At 48.2% G+C, this 13,610-nt stretch overlaps 1 protein-coding gene across 4 annotated transcripts in view; it reads right to left on the bottom strand.

The window, feature by feature from the left end:
* The window catches only part of C10H1orf112 (chromosome 10 C1orf112 homolog), a 117,631-nt gene that overhangs the window by 80,685 nt on the left and 23,336 nt on the right, over positions 1 to 13,610 (bottom strand). For all 4 annotated transcript variants that reach the window (XR_003858971.1, XM_029618401.1, XM_029618403.1 and 1 more), the window contains 2 exons: positions 4,670 to 4,832; positions 3,862 to 3,946 (listed from right to left, as the gene is read on the bottom strand). Coding sequence is in view for 3 of the 4 variants with exons in the window: in XM_029618401.1 (XP_029474261.1) it covers positions 3,862 to 3,946; positions 4,670 to 4,832 (248 nt within the window). In the remaining variant the exon portion in view is untranslated. The remainder of the gene's footprint in view (positions 1 to 3,861; positions 3,947 to 4,669; positions 4,833 to 13,610) is intronic.

The raw sequence follows: 13,610 nt of genomic DNA on the forward strand, positions 1-13,610 counted from the left end.
GTTTGTCTTTTCTCCATGCGGACTAAGGAAACAGGGCGCAGTATGTCAAACGCTAGGCCGCCTCCTGGATCTGGGAGCCATTCTTCCAGTGCCACTACCGGAACAAGGGCACGACCATTATTCCGTCTACTTTGTAGCCTCCAAGCAAGAAGGCTCTTTCCGGCCGATCCTGGATCTCAAGATGGTCAACAGGATGCTCAAGATACCACACTTCAGGAAGGAAATTCTGCACTCAGGGAATGCTGCGCTGCACCGGGGAGAGTTCCTGGCGTCCTTGGACTTGACGGAGGGCTTATCTTCATTTCCCCATCCTGAAGGAGCATCAGCGCTTCCTTCACTTCAAGATTTTGGGACAGCACTCCCAGTTCCAGGCCCTGCGATTCAGCTTGGCAACCGCTCCTCGCACCTTTACCAAGGTGATGGTAATGGTGGTGGCGGCGGCCCTGAGGAAGGAAGAGATCCTGGTCCCTCGACTTTCTGGGAGCTCATTTCAACATCAAAGTAGGCACAGGCTCTCTTCGTCTGGAGCGGGCCCAATAGCTCCTTGCTCAGGTTCAACGTTTTCGGGACCTCCAACGTCCCACAGCCTGGGACTATCTCCAGTTGCTAGGTTCCATGGCCTCCACAACAGATGTTGTGCCTTGGGCCTTTGCCCACATACATCCCTTACAAACAGCATTACTCTCCCATTGGAAGCTGGTATCTCAGGAATTTCAGGCTCCTCTGCCGATACCACCCCTACCCGAGGACAGCCTGACCTAGTGGCTCGACTTGGATCATTTGCTTCGAGGAGTAGAGCTCGAGGTTCCACAATGGGTACTCGTTACAACAGACGCCAGCCTTACCGGCTGGGGCCAGTGTGCAGTCGGCACTTGACGCAGGGTCAGTAGACACCAGAACAGGCAACTTGGCCAATCCACCGTCTAGAAACAAGAGCGGTCTGTCTTGCGCTGCAGCGTTTTCTGCCCCTAGTACAAGGCAGAGCAGTACGACAAAATTGAGCGTCAGCTGTCAAACCTGCTGGCAGCCACCACTCCTGTCCAAAAAGAGGCGCTAGGGACGCGCTAGTGTCCCTAGTGCCTCCTTTTACCGCGGGCCCTAATTAGCATATTTTTATTTACCGTATCGCGCGCACAGGACACTGGCCTCTGCGCGCGCTCGCCCGCTCTCCCGCATTTCTTTCTGTATTGGCCTGAGAGAGCTAAGGGGAGTAAAAATTAGCAGCAGCCTGGCTTATGGGGGGGGTGGGGGGGGCACTTGGCAAGAATGTAAACAGCTGTAGCCGGCTGGGAAGGAGGATTAATGTGAAAACAGTAGCCCCCAGTGCAGGGTTGGTTCTCCATGATTCTGTGACAATTACTATGGTATCTTAGTAAACCAGGGCCCTGATAACAGATAAGTAATTTCACTAAGAATATAAGATTTGCCATGCTGGGTCAGACCAAAGGTCCATCAAGCCCAGTATCCTGTTTCTAACAATGGCCAATCCAGGTCACAAGTACCTGGTAGGATTCCTAAATTCAGAAGATTCCATGCTGCTTATCCCAGGGTTAAGCAATGGATTTCCCAAGTGCACCTTAAAAAATGATTCATGGACTTTTCTTCCAGGAACTTGTCCAAACCATTTTTAAACCCCGCTACACTAACAGCTTTTACCAAAACCTCTAGCAATAAATTCCAGAATTTAATTATGCGTTGAGAAAGATGAAATTACATCTTAGCTGATAATTTCCTTTCTTCTAGGACAGGCAGGCCGGTCCACAAAAGTGGATTATGCACACCAACCAGCAGATAGAGACTGAGAACAAACCAACTCTCTGATGTCATCCTCACATAGCACTGCACTGACATCAGCCTGCCAGTATTGCTGTAAAAGCCAACTGTAAACAACTCCCCTCATTACAATTTTTTTTTATTTTATTTTTATTCACGGGCACCTAAATAGTCTAGAGTTTGAGAGGGATGTATGCTGTTCTTGGCCAGATTTACCACCCAGCTCAGTTCTTGCAGCAATTGAACCACCCTGCAAGAGACAGTCCAACTTTTCTCCGCCGACTTGGTCCTGATTAACCAGTCGTCCAGAATTGGAAGGACCAGGATGCCTTCTTTGCACAGCGCAGCCGCCACTACCACCATTACCTTGGAAAAAGTCCTAGGAGCCATGACCAAACCAAACGGCAAGACCTGAAACTGGTATTGACAGCCAAGAACCACAAAGTGCAAAAATTGCTGACGCTCCTCCCGGATGGGATTATGAAAATAAGTCTCTGTCAAATCGAGGGATGTGAGAAACCCCCCTCTTTTGAACTGCCATGATCACTGGCTGCAATGTTTCCATCCTGAAGTGGGTAATGCAGAGAAATCGGTTGACACCCCCCCCCCCTTTTAAATCCAAAATGGTGCAAGACAATCCCTCCTTTTTGGGGACTATGAAAAAGATGGCGTAACGACCCGTACCTTCCTGATCCTTTGGAACCAGAGCCATGGCTCTTAAAGCGAACAGCCACTGGAGCATGACACACACCGCACTTCTCTTTGTGATAGAGTTGCATGGTGAAACTATAAACACGTCTATAACAGGTCAGAGATCATGTCTAGAACCCACTGATTGGAAGTGATATCAGTCCACCTCTGATAAAACTGCGAGAAGTGCCCACCTATCTCCGGTATCAGAGAATGGACCCCCAAAACCTTATTGGGAGGAACGAGAGGCTTCGGAATCCGAGATCCCACCCTTTCCAGGTTTCCCTAGGGCAAAAGGACTGAAACTCACCAAAAGAATGAGATCTCTGGCTCCCCGATCCCCTGTTTGAGCAAACCCATCGGGAATCCCAAACACACCCCCACTGGAGCAAAGTCCTTTGGGGCCAACTTCCCCTTCTCAGAAACACATCTGGTGCACAAGCTGAAATACCGATTCGGTTGCATGGCCCATATGTGGCAGGCCGTGCTCAGCAGAAGTCACTTCCCGCGCTGTGCTGCTGGCGACATTTTGACTGCACCATGCGGTCGGAGCTACACACAGCTCTTGCCTGCATCACATGGTTGCAAAAGCTCCTGCCTCTCCCTATCAGTTGAAAGACATCACCAGAGAAGGGCCCATGCTGCAAGTCCACCGCAAGAAGAACTCAGCCATGCAGCTATGCCTGCTCTCTTGAACTTTTTTTTTTTTTTAAACAAAAGTCCCACTTCTGCACATCCCCGCTGAAGGGACTCCTGCTACAGTCCCTGGCCTGTCCAATGCCCACAGAGATTCCGAGAAGAGAGAGAAAGAGAAAAGCAAAAAGAGGGGAATTGAGCCCAAAGCTTCCTTACTTACCCTGGAAGCAAAGCCTCTGCCACGCGAGGGAGAGGACTAACTGCCTTCACCTACAGGCTCCTCTTCAATTCCGATTTTGTTTGTCCTTCCCGGGCACTCAACTGAGGGAGGGAGCTCACTATCACCTCAGGAGTTGGCCTCTGGCCTGCCCATCCTAACTCCTGACAGGCCTATGTCCACAAGCAAGTGTGCATGTCCACCATCTGCAGGAGACGGAGAATACTGGCAGTGCTATATGAGGCTAACTTCAGCGAGACAGTTTGTTCTCAGTCTTTATCTGCTGATTGGCATGCATAACCCAGTTGTGTGGACTGGCCTACCTAATCAGAGGAAGATAGATCTGCCATAGCCCAGGTCTAACTTATCCAGCTAAGTGGCAATTTTAATGGGGATATTCAACAGCATAGCCGTGCTGCTGAATATTCCAAGTAAATTAGTCGGATAAATCTTATCCGGCTAACTTATATAAACGTTTATCTTTGAACATTGGGCCCAATATGTTATAGCATACATAGTGCGCTGTAATGAAGTGAACAACTTACTTGATAATGAACTTCCACGTGTTGGCGTGCAAGGCATGGTCCATGCTAGAAATGACAGAGCTGATCTCCAGCACAGCATGCAGTACTACCAAAGGAAGAACAAAATTCAGATGCTATCAAGTCTTCAAATACAGAGAGAATCTCATGAAGATAAATACTGACTTATTCCAGTGTGAAACAGAAGAGCACTTCCTGTGGCCCTCTATAACACACCTTACATGGTCCTAGATTTCTTGCTAAGTAGGAGCCTAATCAGTATTTGCTTGCCATTGAAACAATGATGGGAAAAATTCCTTACAAATTTATTCTACTGACAATATGAATCTAAAGGGGTAAATAGAAACGTGTCATCTGCGTGGATCCTGAATTTTACACCAAGATGACAAGCAGAAGATGCCATCTCTATTTAAACCTCTCTCTTCAATGGGTCTCCTTGGTGTATTCTACTGGTGACCATGCAAAAGGAGAAGGTCATATTTGCTGACAGGAAAAAAGAATGAGTGGCTTAACAGGGGTTTTAAAAATTATGTATAGATAAATATTAATATACATACTTGAGGAAAGCTAATATTTTGTGCTCTGTCCTGTCAAGCAGGAAATCAGAGTTCAGTTACCTGTTAAGCAGAATCCTCTGTCCCTAAAGAGGATGCAAAAGCCAAGTTCTGCACTTATAAGTACCACCCCTAGTTGTTCAAGCAGCAAAAGGTGATGAAGCTTCCACAGAGACAATGCTGGAGGCTGTGCATGCCTACCATGCAGAGAAGCAGCCAGGGCAGAACAGGAGAATAAACAGAAAAAAAATACACACCTGATACCATGTCTGCAATCTCATCCTCTACAGCAATCGACTCCGTGTTGATTTTATCCAGCAACTCCATCAATTGCTTTTGGAGAGAGACAGCCTCTTTAAAGAGAGATTGCAGTAGGTCAGACACCAGATGGAGACATCCACTGTACACAGACTCACTGTCCTGGAATAAGAACAGAGGGACAAGTCAGCTAGAATATGCTCTCCAAACAAGCTGGGCAACTAATAGCATGCTAGAGGAACTGCTCTGCACGTTGAACAAGACAAACTAGTACTCATATTCACAGCCCTCAGTTTGTAGCAGAGGCTCAAGTGTAGCTTCTGCAGTACATCTGCATATATTAAAAATGAACATTTTTATTTTACATTATAAAATAGTAAATTTTCCAGCATTTCTTTTGTGTCCAGATATTTTTTTTTTGAGAGGGGATCTTAGTAATCAGTGCTGGGAACGGAACACAGAGACAGAGAAATAGACTAAGGGATAGTATGAAGGAGAGAGTGAGGAGACAGGAGGAGGAGGTGGAACAGGGATGGGAGAAAAGATCCAAGATCAGGAGGAAGGGAAGATCCTCTCTCACACCCCTGCCTCTGATTCTTCCTCTCATTTACTCAAACACTCCCACCCCAGCCCTCTTCTGATTGCCTCTCACTCACACACACCCCCCGTGCTCCTCCAGTCCCCATGTTCACTCAATCCCTGCTCTACATTCCCTCACTCCATATACTAGACCACCGCCATCTATTACTCAACAAATCCTCTCTTTCCATTTTCTTCAATTCTGGCTTGGAATTAAAAAAAAAAACCCAGCAGAACCTCAAGCCACAACCTCCTCTGACATCCAGGGCCGTAGTGTCACAGTGTGAAGTGAAAGGGATGATATAGTGCCATGCGATTCAACGAACAACACTCCAGCCCTGGGCAGCAAAGGAGGAGAACATGGCCTGAAGTGCCACTACTGTCCTTCCCCTAACATCAAGATCGGATTTGTACAAGGTGAGGATGGGAGCGAAATGGGCAGGCCATTGGTGCTGCTTCAACCTGGCCCCCAGTTTCCCACAATTCTACAGGGAATGCCACAGCAAGGATTGGACTTTGCAACCCTTGCTGCAGAACTGTGGGAGACCAGGAGCCCTGCTTATATCTTTCTCCATTCCATGAGCCCTAAGCTCCAAACAAACAATCTGAAGTTCAGTTTTCCACAATATGCCTTAGATTCAGTTCCATGTGTACACATTTTCCTTTGAGGAGTACCTTCGAAGGCAACTGAGGGATTGGAGTTTCTAGTGTAGGAATTGAGTTGAGGGAGTATAAGTTATGGTCATGCTGTGTTAAGGAGAAATTTAATCTTACTTGATAATCTCCTTTCCTTGAATCTAATCAGAGCAGTTCAGATGAACACGTTATTCCCACTGACCAGCAGATGGAGGCAGAGATCAACAGAAGAGGATCAGTAAACACAAAAAAATTGGTTCTTACCTGATCATTTTCGTTCCTGTAGTACCAACGGATCAGTAGAGACTCCTGGGTTTATTCATCCCTGCCAGCAGATGGAGACAGAGAAAAGCCTCGCTGACACTGCTTGAAAACCCTGGTGCCATCTGCAGTAGCTCAGTATTGATCTGTACCCAAGCTGAAAACACACTATGTGCAATAAACTGACATTAAAAACCGTGTCAAACAACTTTGAAAAAATCTGTAAATTCATAACAAAACAGAAGTTTGCTGAAAGGAATATGGCTGAGCAGACGACTCTCCCCTCTAACCCGTGCGGGCTCTGGACTGATCCGTTGGTACTACAGGAACGAAAATTATCAGGTAAGAACCAATTTTCTTTTCCCTGTACGTACTCGGATCAGTCCAGACTCCTGGGATGTACCAAAGCTTCCTAGAGAGGGTTGGACCTGGAGAGTCCCGCTCGCAAGACACCTTCACCAAAAGACCTGGAATCCGAAAATCCCAAATCCAAACGGTAATGCCTTGCAAAGGTATGCAGCAACTTCCAAGTTGCCGCTCTGCAAATCTCCTGCGGAGACACCAACTGAGCCTTCGCCCATGAAGCGGCCTGCGCCCGCGTTGAGTGAGCTCGTAAACTGGCAGGAACTTGACGGCCCTTGAGTACATACGCTGACCCAATAGCCTCCTTAAGCCACCTGGCAATCACTGCTTTGGAGGCCTTGGTACCCTTCTTTGGACCGCTCCTAACACAAAAAGATGATCAGACCTCCTGAACTCATTAGTAACCTTGAGATAGCGAAGCAAGGTTCTACAGACATCCAACAGTTTAAGCTCCCTAGCATGTTGCGTAGACGTATCCAAGTCTGCAAATGCTGGAAGCTCGATAGTCTGATTAACATGAAAGGCCGAGACCACCTTTGGGACAAAAGAGGGAACTGTTCGCAACATAATACCTGAATCAGATATTTGAAGAAACGGATCCCTACAAGACAAAGCTTGTAATTCTGAAATTCTCCTGGCGGAACAAATGGCCACCAATAACACCACCTTGAGAGTCAAATCCTTAAGGGTCGCCCTCCGAATCGGTTCAAATGGAGCGTCACACAATGCCCGCAGAACCAGATTAAGGTTCCAAGGAGGACATACTTTCCACACTGGAGGACGCAAATTCTTAAGTCCCCAAAGAAACCTTTGGACATCCGGATGTGACGACAAGGAATACCCCTCAAGCTTGCCTTGTAAGCAGGCTAAAGCCGCCACCTGCACTTTAAGGGAATTAAAGGCAAGACCTTTAGATAACCCATCCTGTAAAAAGGACAAGACTTGAGAAATCGATGCCTGAGCCACCAGTATCCCTCGATCGGTACACCAAGCTTCAAACACTTTCCAGACTCGAACATATGAGAGGGAAGTAGATTGCCGCCTAGCCTGCAAAAGTGTGGTGATCACAGATTCTGGATAACCTCTCCACCTCAAGTGACTCCTCTCAAAAGCCAAGCCGCTAGACAAAAGCCATCGGCCTTTTCGGAAAATATGGGACCTTGACGAAGAAGTTCCGGGAGATGACTCAGATGCAACGACCGTCCACCGCTAGATTGACTAGATCTGCGAACCACTATCGACGGGGCCATTCTGGAGCCACTAAGATCACCTTCCCGGGGTGTCTCTCTATTCTGCGCAATACTTTGCCCACCAGAGGCCACGGCGGAAACACATACAACAAGACTTCCAGAGGCCAAGGCACCACTAGAGCGTCAACTCCCTCGGCCCTGTACTCTCTCCTGCGACTGAAGAACCGAGGAGCTTTCGCATTGAACTGAGTTGCCATTAAATTGATGTGGGGACGGCCCCACCTTCTCCGGATGAGCCGCATCGCAGACTCCACCAACTCCCACTCACCTGGATCTAAGCTTTGACGAATGAGGAAATCGGCTTGAATGTTGTCGACCCCCGCAATATGAGAAGCCGCTAGCTGAACCAGGTACCGTTCTGCCCAGTGAAACAACTCCTGTGCTTCCATAGCCACCCCCTGGCTCTTGGTCCCGCCCTGACGATAGATGTAAGCAACCGTTGTGGCGTTGTCCGATATAACCCTGACAGAACAACCCTGAACGAGGGAAGAAAGGTTTGAAGGGCCAGCCGTACCGCTCTGGTCTCCAACCGATTGATTGGCCACGAGGCCTCTACCGTCGACCAAGTGCCCTGGGCTGACTGTCGCTCGCAGACCGCATCCCAACCAGAGAGACTGGCATCGGTAGTGAGAACCACCCACTCTGGAACCTCTAGGCTGATTCCACGCTGTAGATTGGAAGACTGTAGCCACCACGACAGGCTGTTCCATGCCGACGTATCCAGCAAAACTGGTAAATGAAAGGCCTGTGACAGGGGATTCCATTGGTCCAACAGGGCCCTCTGAAGTGGCCGCATATGCGCGAAGGCCCATGGTACCGATTCCAGAGTCGAAGCCATCGATTCCAGAACCTGTAGAAAGTCCCAGGCTCATGGTATCTTCAACGCCAACAGGCGTCGAACTTGTGACTGTAGTTTGAGTATCCTCTCCTGAATGAGAAACACCCTGCCTTGACTTGTGTCGAAGCGAGCTCAGAGATATTCTAGCTCCTGGGAAGGCTCCAAATGACTCTTCGCCCAGTTCACCACCCAGCCGAGAGACTCCAACAGGTGAACAACCTTCTGAACTGACGAACGGTAGCCTTCCAACGATTTCTCCCGAATTAACCAATCGTCAAGATAAGGGTGTAACAACACCCCTTTGCATCGGAGAGCTGCCGCCACCACCACCATCACCTTGGTGAACGTGTAAGGAGCCGTCGCTAGGCCGAAAGGCAAAGCCTGGAATTGGAAATGTTGAACCAGTAGAAACCGCTGATGCTCTGGACGCACTGGGATATGCAAGTATGCTTCCGTCAGATCCCAGGAGGACAAAAACTCCGGCAAGCGGACCACCACAATGACCAACCGTAGAGTTTCCATTTGAAACCGTGGAATCAGTAAGGACCTGTTAACCGATTTGAGATCCAAAATGGGTCGAAACATTCCCTCCTTTTTCGGGACAATGAAATAGATGGAATGGCGACCCTTGCCCCGTTCTCGAGACGGTACTGGGACCACTGCCCCCAAACCGCACAACCTGCGCAAAGTCTCCCGAACCGCTCAATGCTTTGCCAAGAACCCACAAGGGGAGACTAAGAAGAGGTCTCAAACAGGTTGTGCAAATTATAAGGCGTAGCAGTCTCTTATCACGGAGGGGACCCATTGATCCTGTGTGATTTTGGCCCACTCCCCATAAAAATCTGCCAGCCGGGCCCCTATATAAGGAACGGCGGAGTGGACAGGCCTCTCTTCACTGGGGGGGGGGGGCTTTGCTGCTACTGCTCCCCCGCCGAGGGAGCCCGGAAAGGTCGTCGCCTGCTGTGAAAGGACTGACCCCAATTTGTTCCCCGTGGTTTCTGAAAAGTCCTTTGAGACTGCGTCCCTACAGGACCTCTGGAAGGACGAGACCATCTGGCGTCCCTGAAGCGGGACCTGGACTGAAAAGCCTGGCAATTCCTTGGCCTGTCCTCTGGCAGCTTGTGAACCTTTGTCTCACTGAGTTGCTCGATGAGCTGTTCCAGTTGCTCCCCAAACAAGAGACGACCCTTGAAAGGCAAAGAACCTAACCAGGCCTTGGAAGAAACATTCACCGACCAGTGACGTAGCCAAAGTAAACGTCTGGCCGCTACCATCGAACTCATAACCCGGGACAGTGAACGCACCAAGTCATACAGCACATCCACTACATACGCTATCGACGCCTCCATGCGATCTTCCTCTGCCGTGTCGGAACCAGGAGGTGCAACCTGAAAATCCTGCACCCACCTTAGACATGCCGTCTGCATAAAACCGGAGCAAACAGCAGCCTGAAGCCCCAAGGCAGCACTCTCAAAAACCCTTTTAAGGTGAAGCTCTGATTTCCGATCTTGTACATCCTTGAGGGCCGCGGACCCCTCCACCGGAATCGTAGTCTTTTTTGTGACCGAGGAAACCGCAGCATCTACCTGCGGAAGCGCAGGTAGGAAGGTCTGTTCTGGCAACGGATAGAGTTTGGCCATAGCCTTACCTACCCTCAAACCAGAGTCCGGGGAATCCCACTCATGCTCAATCAACTGCCGCACTGACCTATGATATGGAAACGCGGAAGGAGGAGCCCGAAGACTGTCCAGAACGGGATCCGCCCCATCCAATTCTGGAGCTTCCTGCGGAGGCTTTAAACCCAACTCCTCAAGGACTTGCAGAAGCAAAATGCCAACTCCTCCCTCCGGAATAACCGTAGAATTTTGGGATCATCCCCTTCTGCCACCGATGGCTGATCTGGGTCTTGATCCGGGTCCGAAGAAAACAGATCGTGCCCTACAGAACCCAGCACTGCCCCTGCCGGAGGGATCAGGCTCTGCATAGCTCCCAGTGCCCCCCGGGAGCTAAGCCCTTTCGACCCTGGATTGGAACCCACAGGCTGAAGACCCAGGCCCTGAGAAGCGAGAGGCAAAATTGGACCCTCTAAACCCTCCTGCTGCGCCAGATAAGCTTGGTGCATCAAGAGAATAAAATCAGGCGAAAAAGGATGGGAACCCAGGGGCAAAATGGGGACCGGATCTCCCCCAGGCCCCTGGGGTAAAGGACCGGGCTGACCTGCTCCCCCCCCCCCCCCCCCCCGATAATCCCTATGCATCGGGGGGACCAGGATGAACTGGAGACAGCCGCGGTGGGAGATCCCCTTGCCCCTCCGAAAATGGTGGCACGTGCGAATCCTGTGCCAAAATGGCCGTCGCTCCCGCGTTGGGGGAGCCGGCAGCTCTGGGGACCTCGGGAAGCTGTAAATATGGCCCAAGCACGGCAGCCGTGCGCTTGCATAGGCGACAGCGTTTTGAGCCCCCCGGGAGGAGGGAGGGCCCTTCCCTAAACGCAGCCCGAACACAGTCCCGACCGACTGAGCCGCGCTGGAACGGCACAACACGCGCGGCATGCCGAGCCACGAACCATGCCGACTGAAAGTAAAAAACAGCTGAGAAAACTAAAAATAAACGCTAAAAACAAAATAAAATTGGCACGACCCGTGGGAGGGAGGGGGGATAGCCCGGAGCCTTACCCTTCAGCCGACTTCTGTCTGAGAAAAAAACACAAATTTTTTTTTTTTTAACTTTAATCAATTGAAGAAACAGAAACAGTGAGATTCCCTCCTAAGCTGAAAGGAGCTGTCCAGTGCAAAACAGCTTGTTTTTAACAAGGAGGGAGTCCCCTGCAAGAAAAGTAGAAGGGCTGTAAGCCGCACAGCCGGCCTCTTGAGGGGAGGGATCTGGACCACTAGATGTACACCCCATGGTACCAAATTGGACCTTAAATGGTCCCCCTCAACCAAACAAAACAGGTTCCTTTAAAAGGAACCCTGTCCTTGGGGGGAAGGCTCCCTCAAAAAGAAAAAAATCTAAAGCAAGGGTAAAGAAAAAAGGAACTGCAGGTTTATGCACCCGCAATCTGCGGAGACAGAGAAATACTGAGCTACTGCAGATGGCACCAGGGTTTTCAAGCAGTGTCAGCGAGGCTTTTCTCTGTCTCCATCTGCTGGCAGGGATGAATAAACCCAGGAGTCTGGACTGATCCAGGTACATACAGGGAACAAGGATTCTTTATTAGCACAAACCGTCATAAAAAGCACGACTCAGGCCGAGTTTTGCTCTGTTCTGAGCTGCTTCAGGGGCTTTGTTTTCAAGGAAGCACTTTACCCTGTGGGTGGCTGGCTCTTCTTACAGGCTGGCAGGTTAAACCGTTGCTGGATGTGACTCAGTTTTCCCACAGGAAGAGCTGCCACAGTAGCCAATGAATGTTATCTATGATTTTGGGAAGTAGACCACCAAATCCCAGGCGTCTGTGGTGCATATGCTTCTTTTTTTTTTTTTTTTTTTTAAATCAAAGTAAAAAGGTTTTACCGACTGAAAATGCTCTAAAACTCACAGAACTCACTACTCTAACTAACTCCACTAAGCAATCAGCACAGTCTGAAGGCCTTGCACCTCCACCATCTGCTGGAGACAGAGAAATACTGTCGGACTGTAGGTGGCACCATCCTATATAAGGCGGAGTTTTGTTTTGAAAACTGTCTCCATCTGCTGGGGGGGGGGGGGGGGCCAAAACCCAGGAGTCTGGACTGATCCGCGTACATACAGGGAATTAGATATAGATATATAGAGAGAGAGATATATATATGTTTAAATTATTTTATACTGATATACCTGATAATTGTTTTGTTTATACATATTTACTGCTTAGGTATTTTAAGGATAATTTAAAAAGGAGTTACATATGTAAATGGAACATACTATCGCAGCAATTTTTTTTAAAAGCCTTTTACGAATGTGAAGTGCAGTTACACGTGAATATCCTGTGGACAATTCAATGGCATATATTGTAGCAATTTTCAAAAGCCCACGTTTTTACATGTGTAAAACCCAATTTTAAGTATGTAAATGCTTTTTAAAATTACCCTCTTTATGTTTATGTAGTGTAACATGAGTTGGGTAATGGTTTACCCAGGGAAAGACATGACCCACACTGAAACTAAACTAATTTAGCACATTTAGTTTTGTTTTTTATAATTGTATTTTTGATTCAGCAGTTTCCTCTCACTCCTTTGGACATCCAGCTCAATCGAAACTGGCCTCTACTGGGCCATGGCACTATGAGCTTTCAATTGCAATTATCCAGGGTATTTCTCCTGTTTTTGAAAACTTCCCTAGCCAGCCATTGCACTGGCAGCCCTTGGCCAGGAGCTATAGACTGCAGTTCCCTCCTATACACAGTACACGTGCACTCTACTTCCAGCCAGCAGGTGTCACCATTAGGCAATGACTAGAACTCCCTCCACAGCAATCCCAGTTGGCCTAGGAATCGATCTTGGCTCTTTTGCACCACAATAAACTGCACTGCCATGGAGCCACTAACTAGGCTGGCCCATGTTTAGTTAGATTTAACAGTCTGGAAAGTGAATATTTGTAAACCCATGCTGGTAAATAGGACCCTTTGAGAATGTTCAATCCAAAACCTAGAATGGCAGGCTTTCTGCAAATCTCAAAGACAAAAAGGGAATAATTAAAAGAAAACAAGGCATGTGGTACATAAACAAGTTCATATTTCCCAAAGAATATAATGTAGCCTTGAATAATGAGTAAAAGCTGCAATGTGACTTACTGAAGATATTGGAGATAATTTTCAAAATAATTTATATGCTTAAAACTGGGTTTTACATGTGTAAATGCACTTTACCTGTATAAGTAGGCTTTTGAAAATTGCTACAATATATGGCATTGACCTGTCAATGTTTTACCTGTGTTAAGTGCATTTAATGCGAGTAATAAGCTTTTGAAAATTGCTACAAGAGTATGTTACATTTACATTCTTTTGAAAATTAACTCCATTACATTGGAATATCAT

The sequence above is a fragment of the Rhinatrema bivittatum genome, chromosome 10 (genome assembly GCF_901001135.1).
Source record: "Rhinatrema bivittatum chromosome 10, aRhiBiv1.1, whole genome shotgun sequence".
Lineage (NCBI taxonomy): Eukaryota > Metazoa > Chordata > Amphibia > Gymnophiona > Rhinatrematidae > Rhinatrema > Rhinatrema bivittatum.